Here is an 18,500-nt window from a genome sequence, read left to right as displayed (position 1 = left end):
ATGCAGGGTTGGGAGGGTTACTTTAAAAATGTAATCTGATACTAATTAACTGTTAAAACATGTAGTCAGTAACCTGATCCAGGTATCACAATATTAAAGTAATGTAACTGGATTACTTTGTTACTTTTGGATTACAAAATACGAAAATAAAGACAAAACAAAGGAAGTGTCAATAAAAAGTATTGATGTGAGTGTATTCTATAAGACAACAGAACAATGTAACCTTAGAAAAGAAAAAGGAAACAGAAAGAATGGAAAATGGAAAGCTTTTTAGAATCAAAACTCTGTCCTCTGCTCAGTGTATTTCAATTAAAAACTGATGTATTTTAAAATTGTAATCCTGCTAAATAATCCTCATTTTTCCTAAATATAACTAACTGAATTACATCTGTAACTGTAATAGATTACAGTTTTTTGCATCCTAACATGTAATCTGTTACTCCCCAAGCCTGAAAACATGATAAACTGACTAGTTTGTACAGAAATAAAACACAGAGTTTATTTCAAGAGGAGATGGGTCATTTCGCTTTGATAACGGTGGAACATAACAACATAAAATCAGACATTCCTCAAGATCCAGTTGATCTTTTTCTCGTCTTGTATATATACGGGGTGAGCAATGGCAGAAGGTTGCTTAGGGGTCAAAATGGTGACATCTATCCCTTTACTTGCCTATTGTGCCTCGCTGTGTGTGACATACACACACGCACACGGACCATAACCTAGATGGGAAGTGATGCGCGATGGCAGGCGGCGAGTTAGTGCAGTGCGGTCTCACCTCCGGGGCAAACGGCGTGTGCCACAGCTTTTTACCCCCCCCCCTCTATCTCTTCTGCTCCCTTTCAGTTTGCCCTCATCAACAACCCAGAGGAGAGGGGCCATTTTTACTCTGCTTTATCAGATATGAAAAATGTCTCATTCTTGCAACCGCAGGATATCCAACTATACATGATTTATGAATGTGTAAAGATAGAACATGTGGGTCAGAGTCAATTATTATTTCAGGGTTTCCCTTTCATCTACTGTGGTACATTTACATCACAAGAGAACAGCTCTTAAGCTCAACCACACACACAATGTACAGTTTGAACATGGCTGACATACCTATAATATTATTCTATGCATTGGAATTTGAACCCAGAAGCAATCAAAGCACCACACTGCTGCCACTACCCACCCACTGCACGGATTCTCCTGGTACTTGGGTGCTGTGTAAGAGAAAGGGGACATGTTTTTGTCCACAAAGGAACCAAAGCCCAGCCTGAAGTTGCTGGTGAGCTTGCCCATCTCCAGGGCCAGCTTGGTGCCTAAGTTCCGGATGGTGTCCAGATCGTCTTTCATGGAAAGAGAGAGGTCCATCAGGTAGTAGAGATCCACCGGGTAGTCCTCCACCTGCCGCACCTGCACCCCAAACCACGTCTGGTCTCCTGGTTGGCGAAGCAGGTAGGAAGAATCTGTCAGCAGCTTTACTCGCAAAACTTTGCTTTTTAAGTTCTTTTCTCCCTGACTCTGAATGTGTAGGACACGTACCTGGCCGCAGGCTGAGAGAGATGTTCTGAGGCGAGATCTGGATAACATCGTACTGGGTTGAACCGGACCCTTTAGAACTCAGGGGCATGTTCGTTAGGACAGAAATGCTGCTGTGGGGGTCCTCAATGAACCGTGAATCGCAGCCCCTCTTCTGCAAGTTTTGACTAAAATCGCACCGTGACGTCAGCGTCCGCCCTCTACCAAAATCCTGAAGGATGGAAAGCCACAAACCCCCAAATTAGTGATTGTTGTAACTCGTGAAAGAAATGGATGAAAAATAACGACACAAGGCCTACAATCAACTCTGTGGAGGCCGTACCTGCACAGAGTATAAATCCTGAAAATAATGCAACAGGTAAGCTTTACCTCTTGTGCGCACCAGGCGCAACTGGGGTGAATGAGGAGGCATTCTTCACACGACGTAGCGCTGCCACTCATACACATGTTGAGACCTGAGAGGGGGCGGAGAAGATCACAGACAGGGACGGTTACAGTACTGAGACTGAACTGGAAAAACACACACTTCTGTAAGGACTTAAAGGTCCAGTGTGTAACATTTAGGATGCTCTATTATCAGAAAGGGAATATAATATCCATAGGTATGTTTTCATTAGTGTATAATCAGCTGAAAACAAGAATCATTGTGTTTGTTACATTAGAATGAGCTGCTTTAATCTACAGAGTTCGACATGTTGAACCACCATGTTTCTACAGTAGCCCAGAATGGACAAACCAAACACTGGCTCTAGATAGAGCTGTTTTTCGTGTGTTTCTCTACCACCATAGTTTCTTCTTGTACTTGGAAGGAGAAGGTGAAGTGAGGGAGTTGAAGTGAGTCCATTTGCCACTAATCACTAGATGCCACTAAATCTTACACACTGGTCCTTTAAAATGAAGGGCCGGTAATGTGAGCCAATCCAACACTTCCTGTTGGCTTCTTCAGCTCTATGGTGATGCGTGAAGCTGCAGTTTGTGCTGTTGCATTGGAGTGCGTTATATTGGAGGGTGTTTCTAGCATCTCCATTGATGTGTATGTAAATGACAAAATGTGACAGACACATCTCAATCTAAATGTAACCCGCAGCCAGAACACTGAATCACCATGGATCTGACAATTACAAACTAGAATATTCACAAAGGAAGAATGCATGACATTGCAAGAGTGTTTCTGTTTTCAGGTCAGCCAGTGTGTCTGCAGTACACGATAACAGTTTAACAATTGTTGGCATTTGATCATTTCTCTCCTCTACTGACCTTGCTTTTCCAGAGGCAGATTTGAATGAGACAGAAATATAATATTTCTACTCCTCAGAGCAATCTCTCCACTGTAAGCTGTGCTGTAAACATAAACAACCAAATGCTGACTGACCCTCTCCTCCATGTGGCTCCAGTTTACAGTAGCTCTAAACTCAGTGTGTGCGTGTTGTGTACCAAACACTAGCTCACTGGATGATGTTGTTGGAAAAACAGGCTGATAGCAGATAATACAGAGTTTATTGCAAAGCAGACAAGCCTGCTTTGTCCTACCTCCAGCAGTGTGCACAACTGTGTGCAGAAGCATGCAGCACAGCGCCGCTCGCCACATCCGAGTCCCCGGGCTCCACATGGTGCCACTCAGCGTGTTTATCAACGCTCTGGGAAATATTTGTATCTCTATTCGCAGTTGACACCGATGTGTTCCTTTACCGCCAGAGCTCTCATTGGATGTAGTCCCGTCGGATCTGCGCAAACCACAGCGGTAAAGTGCGCTTAGACCATGTCGGCTCCACTGAAGCGCTCAGAGTGGGCTCATAATGAAGGATCCGTGGAAACGCAGAGACAGTTCTCCATTGTTTCACAGTCTGCACACAGCGAGCGCTCCACACAGTCCTGCTGATCCGCTTCTTCAGCTACAGTCCGCCGGGAGTCTCTCTCTCTCTCTCTCTCTCTCTCTGACGCCTCTACAGCCCTCCAGGTCTTGACCTCACCAATAGCTGACAGCAAGTCCAAAACTTCTCCATCGATCTCATGGCACTTCTGGGTCGGGTCGGGTCAGAATGTGTTCTAGTGTGAGCTGGAAGAGGGAACAGAAAGGCCCAGCAGATGAACACATACACAACTCCAGCAGTGATTTTCTCTCGCACATTCGTGTTGCTTACTAGGTTTGGCCCGGTTGGCGTTCCAGCTGGAATCTCCGCCCACTCCCAACTAGGGATTACATTAACCCGTTCGGTGCTTTCAGTTGGCTCCATTTCTCGGTTGAGCCCTGCTGCTGGTGCGGACACCTAGTGGAGGTTCCCAAGGGCTGGAGCTGTCGGGGTGCGGGGTGGGGGGCACGACTTTAAGTTAATTTCCCTCCACTGTTGTTACACTGATGATCAGCTGGATGGTGACACGGTGCTCATGTTCACTAACACCTGAGGAGTCAGTTTACTGCATGCAACCTGCCTATCTGACTGCGGTCAAGCCAGCCGACCCAGTTTTTTTTGCTGTACGTGATTATAGTAGCTTTACGGTAATAGCGTCTCAGAAGTGGTTTCAAAATAAAAGCCTGTCAAAGTGTCAAATATGAGACTAATTACATATGATTTGGGATTCAGTTTAAAAGGAAACGCCCTGTTATCAAAGAATAATTCCACTTCAGGGTTATAGTATACGACCCCATAGTGTGACCCAGTAAGTATCAAGACATTCTGATGTATAGTTTCAAATTAAAAGCCTGTCAAAGTGATAGAATTTTAAAATTGCTTTTAAAGGCATGCAAAAGATAAGTATTTATAATTTGATGTCACAACTGGAACTCTTAATATTACATAGAACATGTTGTACATCAGAAATCTTTACATGGATAGGGTTTTAAAAATATACATCTTTCAGAATGTCTCGATACTTACTGGGTCACACTATGGGGTCCTATACTTTAACCCTGGGTGGAATTAGTCTGTGATAACAGGGCGTTTCCTTTTAAATTGAATCCCAAATCATATGTAATTAGTCTCATATTTGTCACTTTGACGGGCTTTTATTTTGAAACCAGTTCTGAGACGCTAAAGCTACTATAATTAGCAAACAAAGGGTCTATACTGGGGGCACGCTAAAACCAAAACCGGGAGTGTAAACAGCACACTAGCGCTAATCATTTATTTCCTTTACATTAACTATTATTTAAAAAATTATAATATAGTGATTTAAAGTTCCATTAGGTGTTTTTTATAAAGAGAGCCCTTTCTCATATTTGCTTTCCCTATATGCTGACAGTAGAACATGAGACAGATCATCTGTGAGACAGTCCGCTTCCTCTGGCTCCTCTTAGTGCTCCTAATGGCATCTGCAGGAATCCACCGGGCCTGAACAAAAACACCCAATCAGAGCTGAGAAAGATGGAAAGACACTTCGGAGTTCCCTTTGCTATGGCAACACAGAGGGGTCAATCCACTTAGGACATTAGTCAAAGAAAGCCCTGAGGGGCTCATGTTGAGCACAGCAAAGCTGAGGGTGGGAAAATATTTCAATGATTTATTTTTATTGACAGAGAAAATATAGTACAAACAAAGCTTCTGCATATACAACCACATGCAACCTTTAACTACATTTTAGAAATCTTTCTAAAAAAAATGTAACTGACAGAGGCGGCACTGTATGAAGCCCTCAATCCTTCAATGTACCCACTTTTGGAAAGAACACACACTATTGTGAACTGTAACAAAGTTTAAGAGCAACTTCAAATTTGAGTCACAAAGAAAAACTTGAGGGGTTGGGATACTATTCTAACAAAGAACTTCCAAAAATCAAAAACGTTTAAAGTGCTGAGCATTTCTTATAACTGTGTGGCACTCGCTGGCCTGGTCAGAAGCTCGGAAGTCATGTCCCTGATGGTCCTGAGGGGCAGGCCGCTGAGGACGCCCTGGTGCTTGGCCTTCAGCTCCATCAGAGCGTCCACAATCCTCTGCCTTTCAGCGTCCGGGTGGCGCTGGATCAGCTCTGCCATCAAGGTGTCAAAGCTGCCCATGGTGCCGTAGTGCTGGGGCACGCAGGTTCCCTTTGCTGTGGGGGAGATGCAGACCACCTTCCTGTTCTTGATGCTGGAGCTAAGTGGTGGCTGAGTTACCAGCTAGAGGAGGACAGAGAACACCTTTTTCTTGTCAAAAGAAAAGCAGGAAATTCAATTGCAAAGCATTCATTCCAAACAGCATGCCAACTATTCCTGGACTGCTATAATAGTGTCTACACTACGAGAAACTGACAACACAACACTGTAGCCCCCCACCACACCACAATATTATTAACAGTATTAAAACATTACCAATGATAGGGGAGGCAAGTTGAATTCTAGTGAAATAAAGGTCAGCACAATAGCATCAGCAAACTGTTGTATGTTTATTTTCCCTAAATAGAATCATATACAACTCCATCATTTTTCCCTGGTCTGGGTTCAGTAAATACATTTTGTCAGTACTGTCCTGATAATCAGGGCAGATTTAATTAATAACATTTATACTGACACTCTCAGTGCTGATGGAGTCAGCCGTGGAGGTTTGTGGTTTGGTGGCGTCCTCTGAAGACTCAGGCCCACTGACGGAGGCTGAGGCCTGACTGTGGCTGCCACCAATGCCTCTGTTGATGTGCTCCACATGTAAAATATGGCCTTGCATGCTGCAGCCATTCAGCTCTCTCACTGTAGCCTCTGCAGATTGGGGTCCACTTGTCATCACTATGGCAACTCTAGGGAATACAGCCAGCGAGGCAATGACGTTAATGTGTCCGTTTGGGAAGCAAACAGCAGTTTTGACATTAAAACTGGCAGCTTCAACAGCTGCATGAGCAGTCTGATGTGCATGAAAAAGGACTTCAGACAAATAAGGTAACAAAACCTTACATGATGGAAAAGCTGACTGCAACAACACATGAATCTAACGCATGGATGAGTGAAAGTGATGTCAGATAGAGCAGCAGCTCACCTCAAATCATTCTTTAAAGTAGAGATGCTGACATCAGAGGCATGGTATTTCTCCAACCACAGCATCACGTCACTCTGGCAAACACAAAGCTTCAGTTTAAGTCTGTACTGCCGTCTGCTGGCTATAATGGTACTACAATATCACAGTATAGCACTTTGAGATTCTTTTATGAAAAGTGCTTTACAAATAAAATGTATTACAGTTTCTAACGTATTAATATTGAATTCCATGTGATGACCATAACAACACTTATTCTCATGAGTATTACGTTTAGATGGTAATATTTGAACAGTCAGCAGCAGAAAGTGTACAAACTCACCTCTGTCACATTACTGGGCAGGTTGGAAACACAGAGGACTGAGCTCTTGGCCTCCTCACTGGCTGATTCTGTAGTTAAACAAATTCACCACTAAGGATTTGATCAAAAAAAGATACATTGAGTGACCACTCAGCAAGGTCACCAGGTGAAGTTTGGGAGTTCCATATGACTGTTTAAGACAAAGTCATTCTGATGACGCTGCCATGTGCTGTACACCGGATTATCACAACAGCTCAAAAACAAACTACAAAAAGGCTCAAAATAAATTCATATGGGTTATATTAAAAGTTCAGTTCTTGGTCCAACACATTATTAAAAGCTTAACTGGTTAATGGTTTGTATTAAGATGCTGCTCACTTACAAAATACTAAAGTAATTGATTCATTATTTCTCACCAATGAGAGACAATCATAGCTAATTTACATGAGGTAGCCTGACTGACAGCGCATAGCGTTTGGTTCAAAAGCCCAATAGGTAATATATATATATATATATATATATATATATATATATATATATATATATAAATGATAGTATTTCTCTACAGTGCAGCAGTTCAGAATAATCTGCCCACAAATCTAATCAAGTATTTCTCAGAGCATGTTTAAAATGGCCTCAAAGAAGTGGCATGTAGCATTAGCAACTTTTATGACCAGAAGAATATGAGCATGCTCACATAGCTACCACACCGCCTGCAAATTTATATGATGGTTCTATTGTCTTTGCTTGCTGTCCTGTTGTTATTTTGGTCTATCTTGTGGGTGTGTTAAACGTTAAAGGACCACAATGGAAGTAGGGCTAATGGCTTCATTGTGTTTTTTATTAGGGACCGAGCCAGCAACCGCCGGAGGTCCCTACTGTATTTGCTGTTTCTTATTCTTACCTATCATTTTCACTTTCGGTGAACTTTTTGCGTTGTATTTGAACAAACTCCTCCTAGGGAATTTATCGTATCTACTTCAAAATTTGTGAGTACACTCAAAAAATGGTGCTGATTAAAAGTTGTGCTATTTGTGCATGTAAGTTGAAGGGCGTGTCCGTGGCGTGCCCTCAAAGTCAGCCATTTTGAATTCCGTGCTCGTTTTCTGTGATTTTTCGCCTTGTATTTGAACGAACTCCTCCTAGGGGATTTATCGGATCTACTTCAAATTTCATCAGCGCAATCTAAAGATATTCATGATTAAAAGTTGTGCTATTTACGACATTCCGTCAAACGGCGTGTCCGGGGCGTGGCATCAAAGTCAGCCATTTTAAAGTCCGTGCTCATTTTCTGTGATTTTTCACCTTGTATTTGAACGAACTCCTCCTAGGTAATTCATCTGATCTGCTTCCAAATTGGTCATTACAGTCAAAGTATGTTGCTGATTAAAAGTTGTGCTATTTGTGCACGTACATTAAAGGGCATGTCTGTGGCGTGCCGTCAAAGTTGGCCATTTTTGAATTCAAACATTCATACATACAAACTAGATAAAATGTTGAGCTATTTGTGACTGTAAGTCAAACTGCGTGCCAGTGACAACTTGTCGAATTCAGCCGATTCGCCATAAAACAGCACCCATAACTTCAGTGTGCAATGTCCAATCTCCAATAAACTTCATATATTCTGTAACAGTCTCACCCTGAACACGTCCTCATTACCTCAGCGTACGTGGTCCAATCTCAATGAAACTTCACGTGTTTGATAAGAGTCCCGACCTGAACACGTCTACATGACAACATTCAGACATAGTGATAGCGCCACCTACTGGCAACAGGAAGTAAGCGGTGCGTGGCGATTATCAGCTGATTTACATTAAATTTTCATGTTGTGGTCCACACGTGTTACGACGGCACGCGACGCGGCCGCAGCACGCCCCGAGTTGCGTGGAGTGCGAGGTCCCGCCCACTGCTGCTTGCAGCTTTAATTCTCAATGATTTTTATCAACGTGTGTAATCTGCAGTGCAGTGTTATTTGTTGTTTTTAAATCATCAAATAAATTCAATTAAATTCCATACCATTGGTGTTGCCTTTCGTGATCACTGCTGGGTCCTGTCCCGTCTCAGCAGCTACTGCAGGTCCTGCAGGGTCCAGGTCCTCTTCAGCGTCGTACCACGCCTCGCTTGTGTTGAGCTCTTTGCCTGCAGCTGCTGTCCACACAGAGGCGCACATCTTTGATTCAATCAACTACTGCCCAGGTCAATTAATTAAAAACTTGAGGAGGATTCTTTTGCTTACTTTTGCTCACTTGCTTTTCTTCTTGTTTGTTTGCATTATGGTTAGTATCTCTATCCTGGGGGACAAAAGTGACAGCTCTCCTTGCTTTGCTATTCTTCTTCATCTGTTCCATTCTCTGACTTTGCTGGTGAAGAAATGAGCCAAACACTAAAGCTGATTAAACTGATGAGAACAACTTGGGTTCAATTACAAACAATAAAACACAGAGCTGTCCACGGATTTGGTTTTAGTAGTGTTCTTGTTTCACATCTCAGTCTTTAAGCATACCTGGCAGCCATTTCTGCTTTGATTATGGAGACTTCCATTTTCTTTGCCTGATGTGTTATGTTTCTGAGGTTCCTGGGAGAGCCTTGGGATTAGAAAAGACAATATTACAGTGTCTAAAAAGTCAAATGCCTAGTCTCCAAAACCATTGTAATTGAATGACATCAGACAAGCATGCATTTATGTGTTAACATACCAAGATGGAACAATTCCCAGCACATCACCAACAATCTAAACAGGGACAACAAAGAGACCATTACTATTACAGCTGTGGTTACAATATATGAAGTCACTAACAATAAGGATTGCTACTCTTTTGTAATGATATATTTCAAGCACTTTTCAAGGACAAAGGTTCACATATACTGTCTAACCCCACACAGTATTATATTGGATTGGTTTACATTAATGAGATGGCAATATATTTTATCCCATTAGGATGAAACTTTTCCAGATTAATGTTGACCTACATACAAGACTTTTATGTATTATGACTTTAATGAACTTAATTAAATATGTGCTGATATACATATCAGTAGGACCCATTTTTTAAGCCCCCAAAACCTCTGACCATTATCAGGTATGTGTTCAAGGAACAGGTATGTAAAATTCTGTAGCTGTACCCATTTAGATTCTTGATATTTTTGGTTATGAGTGTCAGCGAAATCTCATTTTGAAAAAAATGGCCACAGAATGTGGAAAGGAGACCGGCTGCATATTTTAGCTAGGAACATCTTTGAGAAATATAGCGACCCTTTAAGTGTTTAGAGACCAGTGGGTTAGTAGGCTGAGTCTTACCTGTGCAGGGATGTAACTTGCTCCTGTGGCGATCTTCTCAGAGTCAACAGAGAGAGGCTTAAGTTGCTCCAGAGGAACCCCTGCTAGGATCTTATCCCTCATATGATTATAGTCAGATTCCAGTTTTTGCAGAACACTTGCAATGTTTGCAGGTGGGTTGTTTGGCCTTCAGAGAGGGGGAAATAATAAAAGTAAATACTAGTCGGCCTTAACATTACAAAAATCCATCTGGATAAATATATCAGCTGCCTCAGTAGAAGGCTAGAGGTAAACGCAGGTAAAATCTGATCAATATTGATTGATGTCTCCTTACATTGGGATGAGCTGGCCTCCCTCAGCAGAGATACAGTAGAGTCTCCAGCAGTGCTGTCTGCACATGCTGTATTGCAGGGCCAGGAGGCACAGCTCTGCTTGCTGAGCACGCTGGGTACAGCCACATTCCTCTCTCAATTTACAACCCAGACTGGGGAAAAAAATATTATATAGTTAAAAGATATTAGTCCTGCTGCAGAAAACAATTCTTTAATGACAAGTCAAATGTAGGACTGTGTGTATGTGAAACATTACCTTTTCATTTTCTCTTTTGTCAGTTGCTCTTTAGCCATCTTGAGTTTGATAAATTCCTGAAATGTAAAAAAAAAAAAATGTTTTTAATAAAAAAGTTTTGTTTTGCCGGAGCTTCTACAATGATTGCTCTCTGGTCTCAACCTTACCTCAGTGAGATAGTCCAGGTCTGCCATGTGGACTTCAGTAATGACATGCTTGTCAGATGTTGCTGGATCCTCAGTTTGGGTGGAGGCAGACATGCACAGTGCCAGCTCAGTGCCAACCAAAATGTCACAGGTAGTAATGCCGGCCGTGGGGGATGTGTACTTTTCTGCAGTGTCCATCCTGATGGCGGACTGATCAGACTTCAAGGTTTCACTGCTGGCTGCCACTGCTTCACTATTAGTGGTGACTGGACCTGACAGAATCCCATTGTTTTGCGCTTTTACATCTTCACTGGCCAGACAGATAAGTATGCTCTTATCGTCCTCCATGATGCTATGGAAGTTGTCACTCCGATCTTCAAAGCTTAAGCTACCCTCATCATCATCATCATCTTCATCATCATCTTCTTCAGCTACAGTGTGTACAGGAGGAGACTCTGTCTCAACTGTTGGCCATTCTGACCTGTAACATGAAACAATATTGCTCATATCAATACAAACTCAGCATGCACACTGAGATAAAACACAAAGGAGTAGACTTGAAATAGTTTCATAGCAAACAAGGTTTCAGCAGGTTTCAACAGATTCAATTTAAACCCCTTTTAATACCATTGTCCCTACTGGCAAAAAAAAAAGTATGAAGGATCTGAAGGAATATCAGTATTGGTTTCATTTTGTTACAGCATGCAAAAATACATTTAAAAAGAGGCTGAATGCAATGTTATACAAAGAACGTTTACTTCATCAATCCAATCGCTTTTTAAAAGACTTTTCAAAACTCATATTTCATTTTTATGTATTTGTTAATTTTTTCTAATTCTGATTATTGGATTTTAGACTTTTTAAGACCCCACTGACACCCTGAAAAGAATTTCAGTTGAATGAGAAGATTACTTTACAGACATCTAATAACTGACATCCAATTTTATTTAACTGAAAGCCATTTAAGTTGAGTTAAGTGAGGGACAGAGTGAAGTGAAATATGTTTTGTAGTTTTAATTTGGTTGATCTAGGTATGACCTTTAAGACTAGCTCTTAAACTGATGAATTACAGTGACAATTAAGAATTTCCACATCTGTATATGTATAATGCAAACACAAGAGAGCTTCGGCTGGTATGGTTTAGCTGCAAGAAATAAACAAATGTCATGTTATGTTATGTGGTAAGATGGATACTCACTGTAATGGACTGACTTCAGTGTATGTGAAGTTAGGACTCTGGCCTTGTGTAATTGCAGTCTGGCTCATGAGTTCAGGCTGTCCCCGCTGTCTGTGTCTTTCCAGCTCCATGTCCACAGAGAAGCTCGCCAGGGCTGCTCCATCCTTACACACAGCTGCACTGCTGTCCATCTGCCAGGATGGCCTTTCTTCATTCAGCTGGGTCGCAGGTGAATCCTTAAAAAAAACAAAATCCTGTATTATTCATCTGAACTTTCCAACTACCGTTAAGGACTATTCCAGTGTTATAACTTTAGCTGATTCATATACATACAGAAAACATCTGGTAGTTTGGTTCCTGTGTGGTTGGGCTGTTCGAGGCTGATTGGAAGCTGTCGATTTCTTCATGTGGATGTTTCTGGGATCCATCCCTGCTGTTGCTACAGCCGAGCAGGGTTAAAGTCTCCCTCAAATGATTGGGAAGCCCTTCCCATTCTAGATGTGTATGAGCCATTCCTTGCAAGAGGAGCAAACAAACTGAATAGGTTGAAGCTTTACTAGTAATGTAACAACAAGTGTCTACTAAAAATCGTGGCTCATTATTAGGGACAAAGATTAAGCCTGGTCCAAGGCAAAAATGTTTTTGATGATTTCTAAGTAGGTTATTCGTTCAGGTAGTGCACTATCAAGACCAGGGTTTACATCCAGCCAGCATATGTCCAGCTGTGGCAAGGGATTGGATGGCCTCAACTTTAAACAAAAAGCAGAGCACTTTTATCTAATGAAGATGCACCACAAATAAACACACCTCTAACTATACTTGATTAAGTCTATTTAAACCTTACATTTGGTAGTTCTATATGGCTGCAATTCTGTAACTAATTAACTAACAGAATTGATTCCAATTTTCCAAAGCCTTTGTGTTGTAATTTAAAGGGGGTTTGTGAAGTAGCCCCATTTTCTAATTGACAGATTGATGACGTTTTATATAAAAATAAAAGTAAAGCCCATGTGTATGAGACTGGCATATTACCACACTTCTTTGCCCCGGACATTGTAGATCTGAGAACCAAACAGAGTTTCCACAGTGAATCTCTGTAGAACCATAAAGCCTTAACTCAGTGCAATGTACTGCAGTCAGTGAGACATACGTATGCTTGGTGGATGTCATGGATGGCCGGACACGACACGTACTTCCAATGTTATCTGCTGTTTGTAGATAAAAAAAAAAAAAAAACTGTCACAGTTTAATTTGAACACAGCCATTAGATTGTTATAGCAACTTAACAGACTCACACTTCACATAGACATGATGCCTGGACAGTTCTAGGGCAGGGTGTCTCTGCAGGAACTGGTGAAACCCTCCTTCATCTAGGAGAAAGGAAAACAATTCAGTTTGACTGATTAATGGCACGTTTTGAACACATGATAAAGGACTGCCAGCTAGACCCAAATCTTCTTTCGACTATATTACACAATGGTGGCTATTGGCAGAAGATGAAGAAAATGGAAAAAAAAGAAAGGAAACAGGGTCTTAGGATACTAGGTGTCAAAGATTATTTTACAATTTCCTCAGCAGATCACAGGTCACAAAATGCCACTAACATCTTTGCAAAGTTCAAAGTGACATCTTCAAAAAAGGTCTTGTTTTGTCTGACCAACAGTTCAAATCCCAAAGACAGCTGATTTCCAATTATATGAAGGACAGCAAATCCTCACATAGCGCTGGGTGATTTTTGCCCCCAAGAGCTACGGTCAGGGGAAGCTGTGTAGTTTGTATTGAGAGGGGAGCCATATTAACTGCGTACCCTTCTTAGTAACAGTTAGAACTTTATAACACAGCCTCTAATAACCCACAACTAACTCTCTTAAAACACTTTAAGTATTTTATGTTAGTTAATAGTGTTTATACAACTATTTAAAAATATTTATACTTTATATTATATATACTGAAGTTGCTGAAGTCGTAACTCTTATTTTAAGTTCTGTTTTACGCTGCAGGAATATAAAAAGTGTTCACAATCTGAGTTGTTCATATATTGTATCATTCTGCTGAGCCAAGAAAACGAAACAGTTATCAAGCCTTCAGTATATACATGACAAGATTAAAGCTATAATATGTAAAATTTCCACATAGAAATGTCTATGAACAGTAGAGCTATGTTCTATATACAGTTGACGTTGTGTATTTTCATTATCCCAAATGTTTCCAACAATTTTCAGATGACTTTTTATCCAATTTGAAACCATATTTTTACCATCCACTAGATTTCATTTAGATCTTGGTGCTTTTTAACTCTAGATTTGAACCGAATGAAGGATTTTAGTCATCGGACGTCTGGATCTTAAGTTATCAGAAAACAAACTGAGCTAACGTTAGCAGCAGCTCGGCTCGCAGGAGCTGACTGCGATAACAGCAATGGCGGTGAAGACAACAACAAAATTAAAGTGAAACCATAAGAACCTAAAAAGAATAGTGTGATGGAAATATTTGGGTTTGAGAAACTGGATCGAGAGAATGATTTGACCATGTCGAGCAACTAATCATGTCACCTATATATTTTACAGATTAGAGCTAACCTAGAGCCTGGATAGGTTCACTGTCATGTAAATTATGTGGTCGTGCTCTTTTACCTGCCAAAATAAGCAGATGTTTGTGAACACACTGTATGTTTCAATTGATCTGACCACTGAACTAGTAACCGCAATATCCCCAGAAAAAAAAAAAAGTTTAAGTTACTGAGTGTGGAGAAACTTCGTTATAAGTCAGTTATAAAATCGTCTGTCCTGCAGGGCTGCTGAACTGAAAAAAGGGCAGTAATAATGGACACCGACAGACAAAATGCTGAGCAGGGTACAGCCCTATCTAAGTGTTGATTTGCATATAGAGCAGGGAAGTGACAGCCGGCCACTGGAGACGCATTCTGATGCCAGGTGTAAACAGACATACTTAAAGCTGTCCGCTTGTGATCGGATCACACAAGAAACATGTTAATACCAAGTGTAAACAGGCTCATAGAGCAGTGAGTGAGATTGGATGGCTGTGACACCTTGTATAATCTTTCGGTCCTCTGGAGACAAACGTAGGTACCAACCCAGTAGCCTGGGGTCAGTTAAGGCAAGGTATGGATGAGCATCCACCAAATCAAATACAGACCTGTAAAATAAAGAATAATAGCTGCTGGTGTTATGGTATTAATGATAATTTCAAGGGGAGAGAGAGAGAGAGAGAGGATATGGTGCATACCTGTCCAGAAAGAATGTCCTGCTTTCTTCTGTTGATGAAGAAATCACAGTATTGATAACAAAGTATTATTGCTTAAGATACAGATTACATAATGAAAGCTGCAGCTCACCAAGACAATAATTCATTCAAAGCCCCCTGCAGTTAGCAAAAAGGGTGTGATAAGTTTAAAACCTCATAGGTATATCTCTGACTTAGCTAACGTTACGTGAAGATTTCATTTACTGCTGAAATGACTTTGAGCAGACATCTTGTTGTAACAGTTATATCTCCGGGGACTTACTTGGACTGGGCTTTTCAATCAGCGGACTATAAAAACAATGAGGGATCACCCGCGACGGCACCGCCACGCCTGCATAGTCACTGGTAGCCACCAATGACGGCCAAGAAACATTCAACTCGTAGGGCAACGTGAGGGGAAAGTGTGGCCACACTGTCTGAAACACAGTCATTGGTTCAGTGTCCGAGGTGGCCGTCCAGAAATGATAATGAGGATTGGTTGGGGCCGGCATTGTGTTAGCAGCAGAGTGTGACTCCATTGCAAGCGCTGCTGGAAAATAACGCTAACGGCTAACGTTAGCTAACGTTAGCTAGCAAAGTACACATAACATTACATATGCATAATGACTGCGTCACTATAAATTAGCCTTAACCAAAGGGTTTAACGCTTCTTACCCGCCGTGTTGTCATTTTCGTCGTGTTACAAAAATAATTAATGAAATAAAAATAGTACCGGGCTTCGGTTGCAAATAACGTAAAAGTTAACCGTCGAAGGAAACGTTGGGGCCCGGCTATCATTAACGTTAGCTAAGTTACTTTATAATTGAGCTAGCATTAGGTTACTTGATAACAGGTGTGTTAAATCTCTTAAAGGCGGTTAAAGGGTCTGTCCACCCAAATTACGAGCAAAAGCATTTTCTCACTTCTGTCTTTTGGTGTCCAGCCACGAAGCTTAATTAGTCCAAGTAAAAGAACTAACGTTATCCCTCCATTTAACTGGCTTTACTGTTACACCATTGGAAAAATCAGCACTAACAATTCTTCTCTTCTCTGATAACGACAATCTGGATAATCTTCAGACCTTGCTGTGAACAGTTTTCACAGGGACTATTTCTTCAGTTAAAGTACTTCCAAAGCAAATTGTTCCATTTAACGTTAGTTAAAAAAAAATGTCAGTGCCAGGTGCTACAGAGACAACACTTCATTCATTTCTCTTCTTTTACTGTAGTGGAAGCAGAAATCTCAAATCAAACCACTGTCTCCATGGTTAAGATAAGCTAAGAGAGAAAATATGTGTTGTAATCTGGGTGAAAACACATTTAATAGTAACCAAAGTCACATTACCTGCCAGGCGGTGGCGCTACAGGTGTCCTTCTTAACGTTACTTTTAATGGCAGCCACAACATTCTGAGGCTGATCGCTTCACAGTTTAAAGCTGCAGTAGCTAATTTCTATAAAACTAACTTTTTGTCATATTTACTGAAACGTTCACCATATCCTGACAGTAGAACATGATACAGATAATCTGTAAAAACATCAGCTTCCTCGGGCTCCTCGTAGTGCTCTGATTGGCAATGCATTGGTTTAAATACAGAACATTGAGCCTCAGTACTGTTTTATCCATAGCACTCGACATCTAATGATGTACGGTACCAAACGCTGGCTTTAGAAAAGTGGTCAGATTCGACATCTTGTTCATTTATTTGATCAAAAGGTTTTAAATTTAAGTCAAACTTTATCAAATTTTAAACAGTTTTATTGAGGCAGATTTATTTTATGACTTCTTGTGTTTAAGCAACATTTCTGTGGTACATCTACTAAAAGTGTTGTATTTCACAGCCCTGCAGAAGCAGAATAACAATTTCATCCACTCTTCAGTGGCACACACATAGAGCCACATGTAGCCTACATAACTGAAGAGGAAGTTCACCAAATATAGCATTATTTGATATGTTAAGCTCCCTCAAAGCCAACGTCATATTTGAAATGAAGTTAGCTGTACAGTCTGAGTCTCCATTCCCTAATTGTTAGTGGTCAACGCCCCTGCACACCATTCAGGGATCCTGCTGTTGTGGTTCTCTCCCAGCAGCCACAGGAAGATAATTATATAATGTGTGACGTCAGCATGTCTGAAATCCTGAGGGTTCGGTACAATGAATGATATTCATGTCCCAGTGTTAGTTTTATTTTATTATTTTCTGTAGTTCAGTTCACTTCAGCACCTTTATTGTCGTGCATGGTTTTGAAATTCAGTGTGCAGCCAGGAGTGAAAAACACATTACAACAGCCTCAAATCTCAACCCCCGCACTCCACCCACGACTTACAGAAAAAAGAGCGAAAGCTGCAGCCTGTGAAGAATTCAGCTGCAATAGGGAACAGTTTGTCCCTCCTTGTAACGTGTGGTTGTGAAAGTCTAACAAGCAGTAGACATGTGACTCTGGACTCATGGTTTTTTGTTGTTAAAGCTGCAATAGGTAACTTTTATAAAAAATAACTTTTTGTCATATCTGCTGAAAGTTATTACAACTCATCTCCAATATAATATTCATAGGAAACAATCTACTCAAAATTTGTCCAAATTGCTTAGTTATTGTGTTTACTTTTTGGTTCATTGTACTGTTATTGTTGATATAATATTAATAATTAATATCTATAAAATAGGTCAGTTAGTCAGGGGTCCTCAGTTTACTGAAATGGCCAGTAGTTTGAGATCCCTGATCTTAGTACTATGACTGTATGCGGACAATCCAAATAAATTGTTAGTGTTAATGGTAAATGGTAATGGTAAATAATCTGAGGTATGATATACATCCACTTCCATAACCCAGATTCTGGTTCTATTAACTACACTGAAACACTTAACAGTGTGTCCACTACTATCAAAACAGTCTCACCGCAAGGTCCATGTAGCTGCCCCGAGGTAGAGGAATTTGCCCAAGAGTGAAATGAACTTTCGACACACTTTCATGGATGGGAAGTCCTTAAAGTGCTCAGAAAAATGGTATTTGAACTTCTACAATTCCATTACAACTCAATCTGCTGAGGAAGATTGGGACTGTAAGCAACTGAAAGCTCCAGAAAGGCAGCTTGTCAAGATACAACTTTAATTCTCAGCATTAACATCCCTATAACAATGTATTTTCCTTCACAAGCTGCTATTATATGTCTGTTGTTATCAGCATGGTATGCACAAAGACCTCGCTGGCATTGGTATCACCATTCACTGAAATCAGATATGTAACACTAAATGCAAAGCAGATCATTAGCAAATGGTTTCTATGAGTAACGCTCAGCAGTGCTAATGAAATATTTTGGCATAGCTGT

The 18,500-nt window shown here is 40.9% G+C and overlaps 2 protein-coding genes across 6 annotated transcripts in view; both read right to left on the bottom strand.

Annotated features, from left to right (window-relative positions):
• Window positions 1-3,898, bottom strand: part of itgb5 (integrin, beta 5) — a 52,419-nt gene extending 48,521 nt beyond the window's left edge. The window contains exons 1-4 of one of the 2 annotated variants that reach the window (XM_051404476.1): window positions 3,058-3,898; window positions 1,897-1,982; window positions 1,531-1,738; window positions 1,178-1,427 (exon numbers count right to left, since the gene is read on the bottom strand). In XM_051404476.1, coding sequence (XP_051260436.1) covers window positions 1,178-1,427; window positions 1,531-1,738; window positions 1,897-1,982; window positions 3,058-3,136 — 623 coding nt within the window. In that variant the 5' untranslated portion in view covers window positions 3,137-3,898. The remainder of the gene's footprint in view (window positions 1-1,177; window positions 1,428-1,530; window positions 1,739-1,896; window positions 1,983-3,057) is intronic. The other variant, XM_051404475.1, reaches the window with a different exon arrangement.
• Window positions 3,899-5,015: 1,117 nt separating this feature from the next.
• Window positions 5,016-16,086, bottom strand: rbm44 (RNA binding motif protein 44). Of its 4 annotated transcripts, none has more exons than XM_051404846.1 (21): window positions 15,851-16,085; window positions 15,459-15,612; window positions 15,179-15,206; window positions 14,982-15,088; window positions 13,228-13,302; window positions 13,083-13,140; window positions 12,965-12,993; window positions 12,266-12,447; window positions 11,954-12,168; window positions 10,777-11,236; window positions 10,631-10,686; window positions 10,377-10,526; window positions 10,064-10,229; window positions 9,462-9,496; window positions 9,269-9,350; window positions 9,002-9,125; window positions 8,782-8,913; window positions 6,787-6,854; window positions 6,468-6,541; window positions 6,012-6,231; window positions 5,016-5,620 (listed from the first exon to the last, which is right to left on the bottom strand). In XM_051404846.1, the coding sequence occupies exons 1-21, from the start codon at window positions 15,971-15,973 to the stop codon at window positions 5,327-5,329; spliced, it is 2,832 nt and encodes a 943-aa protein (XP_051260806.1). In that variant the 5' UTR covers window positions 15,974-16,085; the 3' UTR covers window positions 5,016-5,326. The 4 variants fall into 4 exon arrangements, with proteins under 4 accessions (XP_051260806.1, XP_051260808.1, XP_051260807.1 ...); XM_051404848.1 differs by having other exon boundaries at window positions 8,794-8,913; XM_051404847.1 differs by lacking the exon at window positions 15,851-16,085 and having other exon boundaries at window positions 6,468-6,556; window positions 15,459-15,818.
• Window positions 16,087-18,500: the final 2,414 nt, after the last annotated feature.

This window comes from Dicentrarchus labrax, unplaced genomic scaffold (assembly GCF_905237075.1).
Source record: "Dicentrarchus labrax unplaced genomic scaffold, dlabrax2021, whole genome shotgun sequence".
In the NCBI taxonomy this organism is placed as follows: domain Eukaryota; kingdom Metazoa; phylum Chordata; class Actinopteri; family Moronidae; genus Dicentrarchus; species Dicentrarchus labrax.
This window is presented reverse-complemented; position numbering and strand designations above follow the sequence as displayed.